General features: G+C 40.2%; 1 protein-coding gene across 6 annotated transcripts in view; it reads left to right on the top strand.

Moving 5' to 3' along the window:
* The window catches only part of DIP2C (disco interacting protein 2 homolog C), a 325,831-nt gene that overhangs the window by 267,099 nt on the left and 41,331 nt on the right, over window positions 1-17,401 (top strand). For all 6 annotated transcript variants that reach the window (XM_063324435.1, XM_063324438.1, XM_063324436.1 and 3 more), the window contains 5 exons: window positions 1,306-1,429; window positions 3,060-3,181; window positions 5,886-5,997; window positions 6,114-6,223; window positions 8,955-9,085. In XM_063324435.1, the coding sequence (XP_063180505.1) occupies window positions 1,306-1,429; window positions 3,060-3,181; window positions 5,886-5,997; window positions 6,114-6,223; window positions 8,955-9,085 (599 nt within the window). The remainder of the gene's footprint in view (window positions 1-1,305; window positions 1,430-3,059; window positions 3,182-5,885; window positions 5,998-6,113; window positions 6,224-8,954; window positions 9,086-17,401) is intronic.

Below are 17,401 nucleotides of genomic sequence, written 5' to 3'. Positions count from 1 at the left end.
AGCTTGATGTCAATAAATACTGCGGTGGTTTGTGGGATGGTGATGATAGATAGAAACCAGCAGTCAGGACAAATGCTTATTATTCCTTGCCTTGTTAAAATATGAGTGTAAACAATATTTCTTTAAAACAGTAGACCTTCTTCCTTTCTCGCTTAATAAGGATAGTGATGCAGTATTTTTGATTGCATCGCATTGCAGTTTTGATACATTGTTCTTTTTAAGTGTGTGTATTTTTTTTTTTCCTCAACTTCTTTTCCCACAATTTTTTCAAACTCCCTATTTTTAAGTGAACTTAGTGCTTGTGGTATGTGCCAGGTATATCGTAGCAGTACTGGAGACTGAAATCCTCTTTTTCCACAGAAGAAGCACGCAAGCAGATGTGCAGCCCTTCCCGTACTGCCCTGTCCCTTTATCTCAGCCCAGACCTGCCCAGGCCAGCTCTGCCCGCAGTCACTCTCTCCTGCACCTTAACTTTCAGATTTCTCTTCTGAGGTGTCAGCTGTGGTAGTGAATTTTGTGATACAGATGTATATACTTCTCTAAATGTGTGTTTCCGTGTGTGCGTATGTACACACATGCATACATATGTACTTAAGGAATGCAAGAACTGTAACACTCATCCAATTTAAAACACGGTATCTGTTTGATGATTTTGGCTTGGTGCTATTGGAAGTGTTTCAAAAAGCCAAACTCTGTAGCATATTGTCTCTTCTCCATTTTTTTCATGCTGACCAGAGTTAGTCAAATTCATCAAATGCCTTTCTTCTCTATTTCATTTATATGCATGTGCTTAGCCTTTGTTCCAGACTAATTGTTTTTCCCTGTCACTAAGTATTGTTTTCTCCTGTGTCTTTTGTCTCTTGTCTTTTAAAGTATTTCTGCTGTGCCATTTGGCTTCGCTCCAGCGTGCAGACAGCAGAGTGCAATTTTCAGGATTGCTCTCCACAGATTCTCCAGATTGCTGCAGAGATCATAAAGGCACTTTCCTGGCCGTAGCTGCCCGTGTGGCGAGGGAAGGAGTACAGGTTACATGGGCAGGATTTTAGCATACTACTGTACTCCCTTGGTTAGAGGGAAAACACCGTTTGAGGGCAGAAGGTACAGAGAAGGGAACAGAGAATGTTCTACAAACATCTTTTTTCCCTCCAACTACAGTTTGGCGTAAGGCTGAAGGTTTCCACATTTAAGTTGATTGCGTGACATACTGTGGCTGCACCTCATCCAGTAACTTCTAAGGTGCAGAGGAAAATAGCGTTTCAGCACGTTGCATTGTCTTCTGTGACATTTATCTTTCTTTCTGTGCAGGGAACAATAGCCAACTCGCTCACATGTGTCCAGCTACATAAACGAGCTGAGAAGATAGCTGTCATGTTGATGGAGAGGGGACATTTACAAGACGGAGACCATGTGGCTTTGGTTTACCCACCAGGTAAAGAACTGCCATATTTGGTGCCTTGGTAGTCACAAAAGTTTATCAAGATCCTTTAGAACGGTGCTGCGTTGATGGTGTTACCAACCTGCAAACCATGTGAATTGGCAAAACACAAAATATTTGCCTTATATGCATTTCTTTGAACTTAGTTGAATATATTTAAAAGAATTTAACTTTCCGTATGTGCATAGATACTATTTCTTTGGGTTCAGATTAAGATTAACCTGTGTTTTTAAAACCTGTATCTTATAAGCAGTCAAATATAATAACTGCTTTTCTTTTAATTTGCTTGAAATATACTATTTTATGAGCACATAATTCTGCTAAAGTATTCCATCTGCTGAGTGTTCTTAGACTCACCTGTTGAATTCCCTCTTGGAAGTGCTGTGCTTCATGAGGGTAAAATAGCAATACCTAGGAAGTAATCCATATGTTTTTAGAGTAGAAATATGATAAATAACTAGCAGATGATTAAGAAATACCAAATTACAATCACTATTTTCTCTATAGATTTTTAACCTAGACAGCTCTCTGTGGCTTGGATTTTCCTCCTTTGACGTAAGGGCTTTTAAGCTTGTGTTAACCAGTACCAGGTTTGACATTTGCTTGAAATTATTTCTGATCTAGTGCTGCTCTTTTATCTTTAGTATATCGTGTGTGTTGGTGAAATAAACTGCCTGATTTAAGGTCTGTATTGTGTTATTTGGTTTGTAAGGGCTGCTCAAATCTTTATGGTTTATAGGAGTAATTTCTCAATGTTCAATATGGGAAAACCTTTTCCACTAGTATTTTAAACTTAAGTTTTTATTTTCTGTATTTCACTTCCCATGAATAAAGCATTTTATTGAGGGAAGACTAACCTACCAGTACTCCAGATCCTTTTCCACTGAAAGAATAAAACAGCCCCTATTGTCACCTTATCAGGGGCTGCGTACAGCGCCAGGGAGCTATCAAATAACAGTATTCGTGGGATCTTTGTGCGGTTCTCCATTCAGCCTCCTTAGATAGCCTGAAGTGTGCTGTCCACAGTCTGTCACCTGCAGTCAATATTTGTATAGAACATCACTAATTTTATGTTAGAAGCAGGATTCTAAAATCATTACTCCATTTTTTACTGTAAAAGTTCAGGGAAATAAGTCGAAGCTACATATCTGAGGTTAAAAATGACAAGAGAAAGACAGCATTTAATGAATCCTGCAGATGTTCCATCTGCAGCTGATTGGAACAGGCATCGTTCTACCTCATCCTATTGCTGGAGCATCCCTCTTCTCGTAGACTCTCATTTGTCTATAAATGTAAATTAAGGAAGATGATTAACGTGTAGAAATCAGTCTTTTTAACAAGTTACTTCCTGTTCGTGAAAGTGGAGTTCACTTAAATGATGATATCTGGCTGCAGCTTTGTGTGTCGCCTTTGGTTTTTCATGCTCAGAAGAACAGTACAATTGAAAGGAATCAGTGAAGCTGAACAAATACTGACAAGGGTCTGAAAAAGAAGTCTGTTAAAGGGCTTAGTCGCTCATTTAACCTTCTGCGGCGAGTTCCAAGTAATATTTATGCTGACATAGGCGTCTGTGATTAAATGATTTGATTTTCAGGGGAGGATTTTTGTTTTGTTCTTCATGCAGGAATAGACCTGATTGCCGCATTTTACGGATGCCTGTATGCAGGCTGTGTGCCAATAACAGTTCGACCTCCACATCCCCAGAACATAGCTACCACGTTACCTACAGTGAAGATGATCGTGGAGGTGAGCAGACACCTGAAAGGGCACAAGTAGATTAAATGGGCGATGGATTTGCGTAGTCTTTAGGAATGGTAACTTAAGTGGGTGGTGGTATAGGTTGAAGGGTTGTGTTCCTTCCAAAGATTCAAGACTTCAGTGTGTTACAGAGTCAACACTGCTTGACAGCACACAACCTTCTGATCCTGCTGTCACATTTTGCCGTAGTTATGCTGCTCCTTTCAAGAAATGTATTTGAAGTGCTTTCTTGTGTTTAACTGTATGCCAAGAATGGTAGGATTCCTCACCTGGCAACGCAACACTGACTATTGAGAAAAACCCGCATGGAAAGCTTAGTTTGACCTGATGGCGATTTGTGCTCAGCTCTGCACATCTAATGGTTTTGCAGTCTGAAGGAATTCCAGAGTTCTGTTGTGAAGATGTTGGTTGGTATTCTGTTTCATCCAGAGAAGTGTTACTCAGACTTCTTCATTCGGTGCTTTCTTGTAGTATTTTGACTTTATCTAATGTTTAGTGTTTGGTGCACATAAATAACTGCATTGTGCTTGTTACTGAGGGAAATAAAATGGTTGCAGAGATAGCCTTTTACATCTGCCGGTTTCTAATCTATTGAATGGAATTCTGAGTCTCTGACAAACAAGCTGAAACAAATGTGATTTCAGCATTTCTAATTAATGTTGATATTTTCAAGTAATAAGTACTAGCAATAGTTATAATTTGTGGCTTTCCTTATGGCATCTGATGCCACAAAGTTTCAGTAGAGGTATGAGGAATTGTCCTATTGTCTTCAGGATTTTCATTGTTTAATATTTTGGCACACACGGTTTTAAATATCAGTTGTTAAAATTCTAGAAGTAATGTAAAATGTGTTATTTTGTTTTTTCTTTTACATTTAATAGCTAAAGTAGATCTGTTTGGTTTCATGATGAAAAACTAGGACAGGTCTAAGCTGACTTGTAATCATTGTCCCTTCCATAGGATAACTCTAAATAAAATGTTGAAACTTACTAGCCATATTAATGCCAGTTTGACTTAGAGGCCTCTCAGCTCTGTTTTACACAAGATTTTCTTTCATTTTGGAGAGGGGTGACCTGATAGAAATTAAAATATTGAGGCTGTTCCTTCATTGCCAATGCAATCATACAATTTTCCTGGGGTCAAAGCCTGCTCTGATATGCTATGACATGCTACATAGCACCTTTTGAAGTCAGTAAGAATGACTTCTGAGCATAATTTGGCCTACATAATTGTGTTTTGGTGATGAACTGGTAGTAGTAAAATATAACTGAGCATTATTGAGCCCCATCTCGAGCAGTTGCTAACCTGTAGCTAAGATGTCTTCTTTTTCCTTCTCACCATCCCTACATGTTTACCTCGACTTGCTATTCTCCAGGCATGGACTTCTGTATTTTAATGAATCTTCTGATTGTCCAGATAATATAATTCCTGAAAGGGCTAGTAACTACCAGCTCTTGAAATTCCTTTTGCTTTATGGCTTCACTATGTCCCAAATCAAGATTTTCATCGATTAAGATTAGCTATGTAAGAATTGCCTTGCCTTGCCATGGCAGTGACATGTTTGGATTGAGGGATGCTGGAGTGGCTTCATTTGTCTTCACTTTTAGCTTGAAATATTTAGATTGTCCATACAGGGAAATCATGGGGTTAGAAGAAGTAACTAGAGCTTGGATCAGTGCTTGTGTACTCCTAATTTCCTCATGTGCTCCATGAAGTTGACCTATAAAGCTGACCTCCATGAGATTACTGTCAACAGAAGCTGATCTCTTCTGCTCCATGGAATAATACGGTGTACATATGGTTACTGATTTCCTTAGGTTGAACACTGGAAATTCAGTGTGCAATTAAATGTTTCAGATTCCTTAAAGAAAAAAGTACTCCTAGCAATATTTGCACAGGGTCGGGCAAAAGAAGAACGATGCTGCCTTTTCATTTTTTCCTTTGTACTATCTTCAGTGATGAACAGTTTTCATATTTGTGTTTGTCTGAATATTTCTTTAAATAGCTTAATTTTTATAATCGCTAAGAAATATTCTTGTAGTTGCTACTTATGAATTTTTAAAAATAGCAATCTAAAAGGAGAATACCTTCATCATATGTCATCTAAAATACAGCGCAGATGGTATTTGCAGTAAACTCACCATTTTATTTCGTAGTACTGCTTGCACAATTTCTGGTCTAGAGCTACTTTTGCCAATATCAGAAGAGTTCCCAGTGGTTTATCACTAGCACGGGAACTGGAAATATATGGCTAACATAAAATTGACTTAAGTTAGTAAAATTATTCATATAAATGTCAGGGTAGGTTTTGGTTTATGTGAAAATACTGTTTATAAACCAAGATATATTACCATCACATAGGAAATGTTTTGGTCACAGTCTTCTGTACTGGCATTCTGGGTTGATAACGGATATAATGTTTTGGAAAAGTCACATTATCGCTATTAAGGTTCCTGCAGTTTCATTACAACACTCTTCTCAAAGTGCATTTTTCATGTAATTTGTAAAACTCACGTCACTGTCTGCTTTGTGAGCTGCATTTTTTGTGCATCTTTCCCCCTCCTGATTGGAAAACATAAGACTAATATACCTGTGTCCTGTTCTGGCAGAAAATAAATCACAGTCTTGCTCATTTTCATAGGAGAATTAATCAGGATCCCCTTGCGTTATTATTTGTTTCTTAAATTCCTAGGTGAGCCGCTCTGCCTGCTTAATGACTACACAATTAATATGTAAATTGTTACGGTCGCGAGAGGCGGCAGCAGCAGTGGATGTCAGAACATGGCCTCCGGTACTAGATACAGGTGAGTGCTAAGGCTGGGGGACCTCTGTGTCTTTTATCACTGTATTTGTCAAGCACTCAGAGGTCTACCTGTCACGGGAGTAAGATACACACATTTTCTTTCTCTGTTTTCACTAGACGATTTGCCAAAGAAGCGGCCTGCACAGATCTACAAACCTTCAAACCCTGAAACGCTTGCTTACCTTGACTTCAGTGTCTCCACAACTGGCATGCTAGCAGGGGTAAAGGTAGGGACTTCTTGTTAAAGCTGGCATTCCTGCTGTCATGCCTGGCTGGCAGGTGGTACATTGCTCCTGATTTGTAACTCCTCTTGATTTTTGGTAATAGAAATTGAATTGCTTTCTCACTTGCAGTCACTATTTGATTCCATTAACGTTAAATTAGTTCTTCTGTAGTCACTACAGTACTGTGTATGGTGAGTTTAGCCCCTCTCCTCCTCCTCTTCAGACTAAAAATTCCATTCCCATACCCCCATGGATAGCCCACTTGCTTGGCTGCCTGAAGCATTTTTCAACTGATGCATCTATTTTTTCCATTTCCTTCCACACGAAGGAAATGAGACTCAGTCATCCTTTTTTCTACTTGTTCTAGTGCCCATGCATTGTTTCCTCCTTATTGCAACTCAGCTGCTTGCCATTGGTTTTCAATATTCTCTTCTTCGTGCAATTAAGGGAACCGCTGATATCTCTGGTATATTCAGCTGGTACAATACTAGAGTAGCAGCAAAGAATTAATTGATGTATTTGTTTGATGAGCTCAGGCATCTTGAGCTCTTTAAATCTCTGTTCTGCTGTTTTCTCCAACCCTCTAGCCATAGTTCATCAAAGCTGTTTTACCTAGCTGCTAACCTGTATATTATTCCACACAAGCAGAGTTAAAATCACTCTCTAATTCTTACCTGTTACTTCCTTACTCCTATCTGCTGCATATCCAAGGATTATGATTACTTCAGCAGTCTCTGCTGACGTATCACGCTTACAGCCTGTATTGAATTCCTCATACTCTTTGGCATCATCCAGCTATTTTTAGAAGCTGTCAACATACTTTATAAACAAAGAGAGCATCATTTCCCCCGTTTTCAGATGGAGAATTTGAAGCACAGACCAGTGAAGTGACCAGCCCAAGGTTAAATGGCTGAGCTGGTTAATGGTCACATATTGGACACCGCTGCAAGATTCATTTCATCTAACTTTAAATAGCTACAGTGCCTGCAGATGTGGGCTAGTCATTGGGCTCCTCAATAATCAACAGAGAGAAGCAGGGACTTTTAGGGTGTAATTTCTCTGACTTACCTGAAACAGCTGTTTTTGAATGGGGTGAATGTCACGTAAGTCTTTATTTCTTCTAAAGGGAGCCTTAAATGATTGTTTCAGATGCAGTCATCCATATTAAATCAGGTCTGAATTCCACCTTATCAGACTTGCAGAAATGACTGCTAACTGTGCTTCAAAGATAGTCAGGCAAGTCGACCAGCCTTTTGTTAATGTGGCTAAAGGGAAAGCCAGATAAATCTGTCAAGAATTTTTTTATTAGTTTCTGATATCTGGATCACGAAGCCTCAAGATCACTGACTCAGCAGGTTTATGTAAACAGTTACCATCTACTAGATCACTACTAGGGATTAATTAATTACAAAACGATCATAAGAGGCCACAAGGTTTATATTCATGAGTGGTGCTAAATTAAAAAAATGGCTAAACAACTTATGTGGCTTCTGAAAAGTCAATCACTTTGTAATCACTTTGGAAGTGGTAGATTCCTCTTACGTTTACCCTCAGCTTTTGCAATAGCTTGCACACAGTATGATGTAAAAATTCACAGAATAACACCAGTTCTGGCCCTACAGAATTCTGTTTAATCCTGTGTGAAAAAGTGGTCTTGATTCAGAGGAGTAGAGTTAATCTCTGCAAACTGCAGGTGGTTGCTCTGTGAATACCTGTTTTGAGCTGCTCCTTTTGCATCACTTGGAACATGTCCAGCATCAGTTACGGCTCTCACTGGCAATGGCAAAAAAGCTACTTCTGGAGGTTTATTCCCCTGTTTACCTTAAGGTCAAATAAATTTTACCTTCCAAGTGCCCGTTTCCCTTCATTGATTCTAACAGTATATAAGGCAAGTAGCTCAGTATGTGGCAGAGACCAAAGGTTAGATGAGTTAAATCCTATAGTTAGTCTATATTTCTAACACGGGTGTCTTTCTTGTTATTGACAGAGAGGACAAAGATGAAAAGATGTAATTGTGTTCCCACCGTAGTTAGAACTTCTAAGCCAGGATGGGTGAGTGTAGGAAGCCTCCTAACACTAGAAAAAAAAATCAGAAGAATTTCCTTTTGATCAGGCTTTTTGTTTCTACTTCCTGCTTGTTTTATCTCTGAGAGCTTTCTTACCAATATTTTAACAACCTGTTTCCCAGTTAGGAGCTGGATAACATGGAGACATTTTACAGAACCTTTTCTAAGTTTATTGGAGATGTTTATCACTGAATGATTAGGTCCTTAGTATTGTTTTGCAAAATCCTCTTCAGTTTAAAAAGTGCATTGGCATTTTTTATTTACTGTATTAAGAAATATGTACTTAGAAATATGTTACTGATGATCAACGAAATAGGTCATTCAGAACCTGCAGTCATTCATTCCTTTGTTCTTGCGGAAAGCTTAGCTCGTTATCATTAGCTTTGCGTACAGCTTGCAGCACATCTTTAAACCATTCACAGATTTCTCCCTAAATCACTTCAAACTTATTCTGTCACCCCTCCCCTTTCACGGTTATTTGGATACCCTCTTGAAGGAAAATTATGTTTTCTTAGATATAAATTACATGTGTGTTTACACTGAGCACAAAGTCAATATTTATTTGTTTTCTTTATCCTGTAACTTATTTAAGCACTTGGCACAGTTGGGGAATGAGCCTTCCGAATGACATAGTTGATCATTTTAATTACTTTGCTGTTGTCTTTCAGATGTCTCATGCAGCCACTAGTGCCTTTTGTCGTTCTATTAAGCTGCAGTGTGAGCTTTATCCCTCCAGAGAAGTCGCTATCTGCTTGGACCCCTACTGTGGACTTGGGTTTGTCCTCTGGTGCCTCTGCAGGTGAGGTTTCTCCTCAACCTTTTGAAATACCATTTGCATTGTACTATAACACAAAAGACCAGATGATGTGAGCGATAAAAGGATGGGAAGAACAGACGATACCTCTGGGACTGACACAGGCAATTGGAATTGCTGGAAGCTCCGTGGAGAGTGCTGTACAGAGAATGTGCTTTCTTTGGGTTTTGGGCACGGGCATAGGTATTTAGACTTAAGAATGCAGAGCATCAACACGGCTGCTCATTGACCTCCTGCTGTTTTACTGCTGTTTCTGCAGAGTCTGGCTAGTTTTATTTGATGAAGGCAACACTCTACCAATATTACCTTGAGGAAGTGGCTTCCCTTTGTCATTCCCTAATCTGAAAGCACGAGTAGATATCGGGGGCTTCCTCATTTGCAGGACTTCTGGCTGTGATTTTTGTAGAGACGTGAAAGTGTGTTTTCTTGCAGAAGGGGCCTTCTATGGCTGTAGCAAAGCTATCAGAAAAAAATATTTCTGGTGAAATGTGTATCAGCTTTTTTTGTTAATAAGAAGTTTAGAAATTTAACAATTCTGTCAATCTCTATACTCCAGGGAAGTTACAGTTCAGTACTGAAAGCAGTTCTATCGATTTCTTTCTTTCTTTCATTCTTTTTTCTTTTTTTTTTAAGTTAGCTGGGTTGATGCAGAGGCAAAGGGAAAGAGCTATCAGGGTGTTAGTGGAGCACATTTTTATGAAGACATGTTAGAGTGACAGGAGTCTGACATCTTTGCTCCCTCCATAGAAAGTTCTTTAGTGTTAGCAGTACTGCTATTTTTAGTTACTAAAATGAAGATGATGCAGGTCAACAAAAATACTCTGGATAAACTTTTTAACAATTTACTAAATACCTGAAGGAAGCGTTATTTGATAACAACTGCAACAATTTGTTTTCAGCAAGTATTGTTTATTTTAAAGTAGGCTATTGGCCTGGTTTGTTGCCCTTTTAAAATCTTTGTTATTAAATATTAAATGGGCCAAAGATTAACAGTATTACCTTATTCATTCTTGATCAGTCCTTCTTGATTTAAACTATACTTGCCCTAAAATGATTTCAGATTTTCTGTGGGGATTAGAGATTTCTTTGTTTTGAAAAATATTTTTTTTCAATGTGCTATTTCTCCAACAATATTGAGGCTGCATAAAAACTCAGAAAAACTTTCAGAAATTTTCTGCTTAAGTTAACTTTTTAAAATGTTGATTTTTTTAAGTCAGCTGAATATTTCTGATATAGATTTATGTGTTCCATCATGCCCTGATGTCAACACTGTTAGGCTTTCTCTCTGCTGGGGGCTAAACCTGCCATGGTGCATTCGGTGAGAGCAGGGAAGGGTTGTAGGGCACCATAGGAGAGATCAGCTGAGGAGTGTGTTATTGTATGGGATAATGCTGGGACATGGAGCATCCAAGAATAACTTCTATGAGACATCACGATAGAGCCATAAAATGCAGGTAAATGTTGACCTGTCCAAAACTCGAGTACTTTGTGGTGCCTCTGGCCCTCCTGAATACGGAAATTTTTGTTCTTCCAGAACTGTATTTGCAACAATGCTTTCGTTAGGTCCTTCCCAATACTGATAGTATTCAGCCTTTGAGGAGAAGATTATGACTGGCAAGTGAATAAGGCAGTGAGCCTCTGGCAGAAAGCAATCAAGGTCCGTGCCCCTCTGTAGCTTGTAGAAGGAATAGAAAATTTTATAGCTTTTTCAAAGAAGAAAAAGGAAACAAGAGAGCTGAAGGAGCTGAGATCAGGCCAGCAACACTCTAATCTTATGAACCGTCATGTCAATCTCTTCTTTGCCACTGATCTCCTGTTCCTGTAAAACCAGAAAATTTGCAGTCTGCTGGAATTGCAACTGTCATTTAGAGAAAGCTGACATCAGATACAGCTTCATTAATTCCACTTACAAACTTAATTTCCATGCCATTACTATTTTAGAAATTAATATTATTTGATGTGAAAGCAAAAAATACATCCTGGAGGTTATTAAACTCTTCATAACTTAAAAATTTTGCAACTATTCTTTGTAGTTTAACATACCCAAATCCTCCCCAGAATTTTACAGCCCACATTTCTACCTCAGAGGATTCTACTGTAAAGTTGTGATTGTCTGTCACCGCTCCCATTAACTAAATTAATACTTCTTATGGCATATGGAAATGAAGTTAGGTCTTCAATTTTTTATCAGTTAGGGGGTTTTGAGAGTTAAATAGGAACTCTTCGTTTTAGGAGCCCAGCAGGAAGAGAAAGCAACCTCCTGTGCTGGGCGCGGTTCAAATGACAAGTACATTTTAATCCCTTTATTAACTAGAGCAAAGGAGGCATTGACTAAGGAATGAAAGAAAAACTACCGTTTTATCCCCGTTGTAGGTGCTTAGACGTTGTGCTGGCCTGCTCCACTGCGGTGCCCCAGAATGCCCCATTCTGTGAGGTCAAAGCTACTTAGGAAAGCTGCTGGAGCATGGAGCCAGCCCTTTGGTAAGTTTGGAGTATATTGCATAGTTTTGCAAAGTTTTTATTTTTAAAAATTTATTATTTTATGTCCTAAAGGGTATAAAATAATAAAGAAAAGAAACCTTGCAAAGCAGAGCAATACATTTTTTAAAAAATGGGATTGACCACGTTCCCTCTAAACTGGCTGCATGCTCCAGCAGGGTTTCCTTGGAAGCTTTGTCATTGAACAGCACGTCCTGGGTGTGGCGGCAGTCATCAGCCCCACGTGAGTTCACAGACCCCAGACTTCCTAATTTTAACAGGTTCTTACTAATGACTCAATAAAGAATACATTATTCTGGCGTTTTTCTCTTTAATAATGTCGTTTATCCATTATGAGAGGGTGATCCTAGTATTCTGAATCGCATTGCATTACATTTTAAAATGTATTACATTCTTTAAAAGAAAAAAAATGTCCTCCACTGTAAAATTAAAAATACAAAATGCCGTTGTTCAAAAATGCTTCCTGAAATTAAGATGCCCCTGTCTTAATGCTGCTCACTCTGAGGCAGAATAGAGCATTCTACAGTTCGTTAGTGAGGATTTACTTAATTGATAGTTGCTGAGTGATGCAATAGAATAAGAATTTTCCCTCCATTTTAGCCCAGCTAAGCCAACCCATATTGCAGCTCTACTTTTACTACTGGAAGATAGAATTGTCCTTCCTGAAATTAAAATTAAGTGCATTAATAATTTCAAATAAATTTTAAATATGTTCTCAAAGACTAAGACTGCAATAGCGCAAGTCAGTAAGACACAGACTGGACCAGAGGAACTGAATTTTCTGGTCCACAGTGGCCACATAATAAATAGCGTGAATGCTATAAAATGGTCCTGGGAAGGTTTTCCAGGTAAGGTGCAGTGAAGTTGCTTTCTCCTGTGCTGCTCCTGTGGTCTCTGTTCCATAGCTGTGAGCTGAAGTCCCCAGTGGTGCTGATGGGTAACCTCTGCAGCAAGAGACTGCAAGGTTTCTTGTTAAGCAAACAGGTGGAACTGTGCAAGAAGTAAGCAAGGAATTGCAGCATTAGCATGAGAACTGCACTGTAGAAAACTTCAGTGTGCTAGGACTCAATAACTATTGTTAGGCTTGAAGATATCTTGTGAGCATTTCACCCGATTTCCAGCCCATTTACAGCAAAATGAAGGCAAACCTGCATAACGAAGCCTAAATGCCACATCAGAAAAGGATAATTGTGACATGGAAAGTGAAGGATATGAACATAGCCAGTTTTTAAAACTTACGTTCTTTAAGTGTCTAGATAAAGGGACTTGGTGTTGAAATGGCAATGAGCACCCCAAGTTCCACCAAATGACTGTAAGATTCCCACGCCTGGTGCTGCTGTGCGATGTCTTTGTGCTCAGGAGCCACGAACAGCACGCTTCCCAGTGAGAAGTTACACATCAGTTCAGAAGTGCCCAGGAGCAGCCTGGAGCCATGTTAGAAAGCTTCCTTCCCTTGTGAGGCTCAGAGATTGCTGAAACACGTCTCTGAAAGGGGGAGGTTAAAGCCTTTTGAAGAAACAAGAAGTTCAGTTTAACCTCTGGCTCTCGTTCTGGCAGACAGCACTGTCCCAGCAGGTAGTGCAGGCACTACAGGAACAAAATACTGGCATTTCAGTGTTAACCAAAGACTTACAGGTATCTGATGGGGGTACCAACACCAGAGCTTGAGTTAAAGCGTAGTGCTGGGTTATGGCACTGCTCTCACCACCTCCCAGCACGCCCATCTGAAAGTTGTAAAGACTGGACCTATTCTCAGCACCAGAAGCCTATCAAAATTTGTTGGTGAGATCTTTTCCTTTCTGGGGAAATCTGCATACCCTACACAATGATCCCTTTTGCTCTACATCAGTTAAACTTCTTTGTGAGGTGTCTCTGTCTCTCCAGTACTGATTGCTTATCTGCTTACCATGTACAGTCATGCTGCTAGTGCACTGTATGCCAGCTGGGCATCTTTAGACTCTGCAGGTGGTGTGAGGTCCTTTACTTCTTCTCCAAAAGCCTCTTTTTTTGTGAGCGTATTGGGTCTCCAGAACTGAAGGTCTAATTTTGGCCGAAGTCCTAGGAAGCCTAGGCCAGACATATGCCCAAACACTGTCATCTGTGGCCTGTACCATCCTTCCTACAAGCTCTGGTCCAGATGATTGTGAAGGCTTTTGCTCAGTCCCGTTCAGGTTCCCTCAGCTTGCAGACTCTTTTCATGGACTTTGGATCATGGACATGGCAACTCAATTATTTCAGGCTCTACCAGGTGCCCAGTTCCCATGCATGTCTCTCATCATCAAATGTCAAATATCATCTGTAGAAATGCAGAAACTATGTGCGTATACTTAGAAGACTCAGCAGTACCTACCTGCCTCCTGCAGTTAAGTGGGAAAGCAGCTCATACCACCTGAGGACACCAGAAGTAAGGGCAGCGGCGGGTCAGTGGCCTGCCAGAATGCAATTGCAAATTGCAATTGCCATTTGTCAGCATTTATTGCCCTGCTGAAATTTCTGGAACTATAATAAAACCTCAGACTTTACTGCTAATCTTCCTCAGCACAACATGGGGTAAATCTTTGAATCAGTGGAACAGTTAATTGCCAAGATGTCCTTCCAGGCATCTCCATATGCTGCCAAAACAGCCTGCCAGGCAGTGGAACCGGTGTTGTGATCAGATGGCGCCGTCATACCAAAATACATCCTGGTGCGTTTAACTTGAGTGTTCCTGTCCTTGGGCAGCCCTTGCTCAGTGCAGGCAGACAAGGCTCTTCACTTACTGCCAAGATCCAAGGCTTTGTCCACCACGTGGATACTTTTTTTCCCCCAGATTGCTTTGCAGTCCCCTGAAGGAAGACAGCATTTCTAAAAGGTGATCTACCTCAGCTACCACTGCATTTCACTCTGCGTCTGCATCCCAAAAGTCATTGTGACAAGATGATGCAGGGATGCTCTGTAGTCACTCTCCTTTGTTGTCTTCTGTTTAACCTGCTCCTTTTGCATTTTCTAAAAACGGTGGAGACTGGTAAACAGAAGTCCAGGTCTGTCAGATAGGCTCTGCAGTTCTGCACTGTGTCATCTCCTGTTGCAAGAGTTGTATCAGGAGATGGAATTACTTTCATGACAACAAATATCTACAGCTGTGGAAGAAACAATCTTGCTTCGGTTTCCTTCCCAGTATTTACATAACTAAATTCTTGTGCCTACTCCAATATATTATATATTGCAATTTCAGAACGGTAATTTTAGCTTCTACAATTTATATTTAAGCCCCCAGCTTTTCCTAATATCCCATCTGATCCCCCTGTTACTTCCAGTATGAGACTAGCAAAGCTGACGGCTTAACCATCTGTTGATGACTGTTGTGTGTCAAGGTGAGATGGAACTGTCTGTTTGTTCAGTGCCTCAGTTTCAGGATGAACTCTACCATATCTAGAAAGTACCATACCTAGATGTACCTAACAGACATCTCTGCCATACCTCGAATTACATGGAGGCGGCATTGACAGAACTTCCTATAGGTTTGGGACCGTATCTAGCTTTATCCAGCATCTCCAAGGCAGCCTTCCACAACTGCAGTCTGTTCAAGCGTATGGTCCTCTGCTTGGTTGTTGACATCCATACTAAGCAAACACCCTCGAACATCTCACAGTGATTTGAAACTACTGGAGTGGTAGAAACGTTTCAGCCAGCTATGCAAGGGAGTATCTTTTTTTTCTTAGCTTCTCTCCACCAAAACATTGGTGACATACAGCTTCTCAGGGGTTAACATGGTAGTATAAAGTCGGCGAATTTGCAGGGGTATGTGGCTACCAGGAACGTTTTGTTGCTTGGAGCGATCCAGAAAACCTGCATAATGTTTCCAAGATTGATTCGGGGAGGTGAGCCAAGTTCTGACTGACATCGTGGTGGCCAGGTGCTGCATAAACCACTTCAGCTGTGGCGTTGGCACATAGAAGTATGTCTTTGTAGTTCTTCTCCTGGCTCCACCAACTGCTCTAGCAAATCAGATGATATGCATGGGTTACTAAACCACAGCTCAGTAGGCAAAGCCTGTGTTGGTCATCAAGTTTCCAGGCATGGCATCATCTTTCTGTAGGTTTAGGTACTGTATAGACAAGAGCAGCACATGTCTGAGGTTCTGCACCACAGAAAGTTTCCTTCCTGCTAGATAACTCCTTGTTATCTATCTGCAGAGTTATAACTCTGCAGTTTAATTCTGAACTTAATGTTTCTGAGGGATTAGAAAACTCAGAAAAGGTCCTGGCAATGTCTTTATTTATTTTTGTCTAACCAAAATGATTTTTTTAGTCAAAGTCTGATCATAAGAATGTTTTTTTTTCCTCAGTCTGGAGAAGATACAGCTATTTTGCATCCAAATCCTCATGCTTTGCAGCATGGCCGTTGGTGGGAGGTTAAGACCAAACACGAGTATCTTTCTTACTTGCCCAGTGTAAGTTGATCAAGAGAGGGAGACAGTTCACCCCAACTCATTAGTGTTGCCGAGGGGAAAAAGATTTGTCTTTGGTGTAAATTTGTATTCCCAAATTCCACCATTGTGGACTATTTCCTGGTAAAATGCACTTGGAATCAATTTCCTGTTCTTCTCCTGAAAGCAATGCAGCTTTTTCCTCCCTTATTACTGTGGAGTTTGTGTGGGCACTTTTCAGTACAGGGATAAAGTTTGTATTTTTGATTTTGTTTTTATTTTGGGATGTTCCGCCCATTTGAATAAACGGCACTTAAGGGATCTTAATGTGGTTCTCAGTAATAATTCTCACACATTTGACCCCCTGGCAGCTTGTTTATTATTGTGCAGGGGTGGGTGTTTTTTGGCTGATACTGGCTTCATCAACTAGAGGAGTTCAGGGACGGGGAAAAGGTTTGACGCTGAATCTCTGTATACTGTGTCTGTACAGATTGGAGCCCGTCCCGGGTTCTTACTGAAGCGGTTACAGCTTCCTCTTTGTAAGAATTATGTATTTACCAGACAGATCATACGGCTTGATTGTTTGTGGGGCCCTAAACTTGATAGAATTGGCTGAGAAGAAAAAAGTGAAGTAATATTTATAGTAAAAACTGTTACTACTCCCTAGCTGGTTTGATCTGTCACTTGAGCTCAGGGCATACTCCTTTCGGGCTTGGCTAACTTTGCCAACATCTCTTTTCACATGTTTATGAAGCACATGCTCAAGGTTCAGTCATACTTTATTCTGATTCCATAAAAGCAACATAAAAGCATAATGCTTCATTTGACTGTCCTGTGCTGTAGTCGTTATGTCGACCGTATCCGAGAACACATCGCTTCCTGGCAAGACACTGGTCATGAATCATCACGAATGGCATAAATGTGGATGAGCAGTCTAAGATAAAATTTTTACTGTATGATAAATGAAATTATTTGAACCGTAGTTCATATATATTCCATGACATCCTCTGGCTCGTACTCCAGCAGAGACCTAAACTATTTGGATTATTAACTGGCATTGTGGCTGGACTTGTACACCTTTTATGCCTCTATCACACCAAGTAAAGACAGCCAGGTCACACAAACCTTGTTATAAATTGCACAGCTTTTGAAAGCACTCTCATCTGGGTTTGGGGGGAGTGGGGGCACTCACTCACCACGGAGGGAATTTGTGTGAGCAGCCCATCTTCAAGAACTGCAAAAGTGTGTATCTTCTTCCTAATGTCAAATGTTACAGAGATGCTCGTATTCCTGAAAATAAAGTTCCATTTCGTGTCTTACCTCGGGCACCCGGCTTTGAAAACGTCAGCTGTACTTTACCAGGCTGGCATTTCAAGTCACAAATGAATTTCTCT

This window comes from Chroicocephalus ridibundus, chromosome 2, assembly GCF_963924245.1.
Source record: "Chroicocephalus ridibundus chromosome 2, bChrRid1.1, whole genome shotgun sequence".
In the NCBI taxonomy this organism is placed as follows: Eukaryota; Metazoa; Chordata; class Aves; order Charadriiformes; family Laridae; genus Chroicocephalus; species Chroicocephalus ridibundus.
This window is presented reverse-complemented; position numbering and strand designations above follow the sequence as displayed.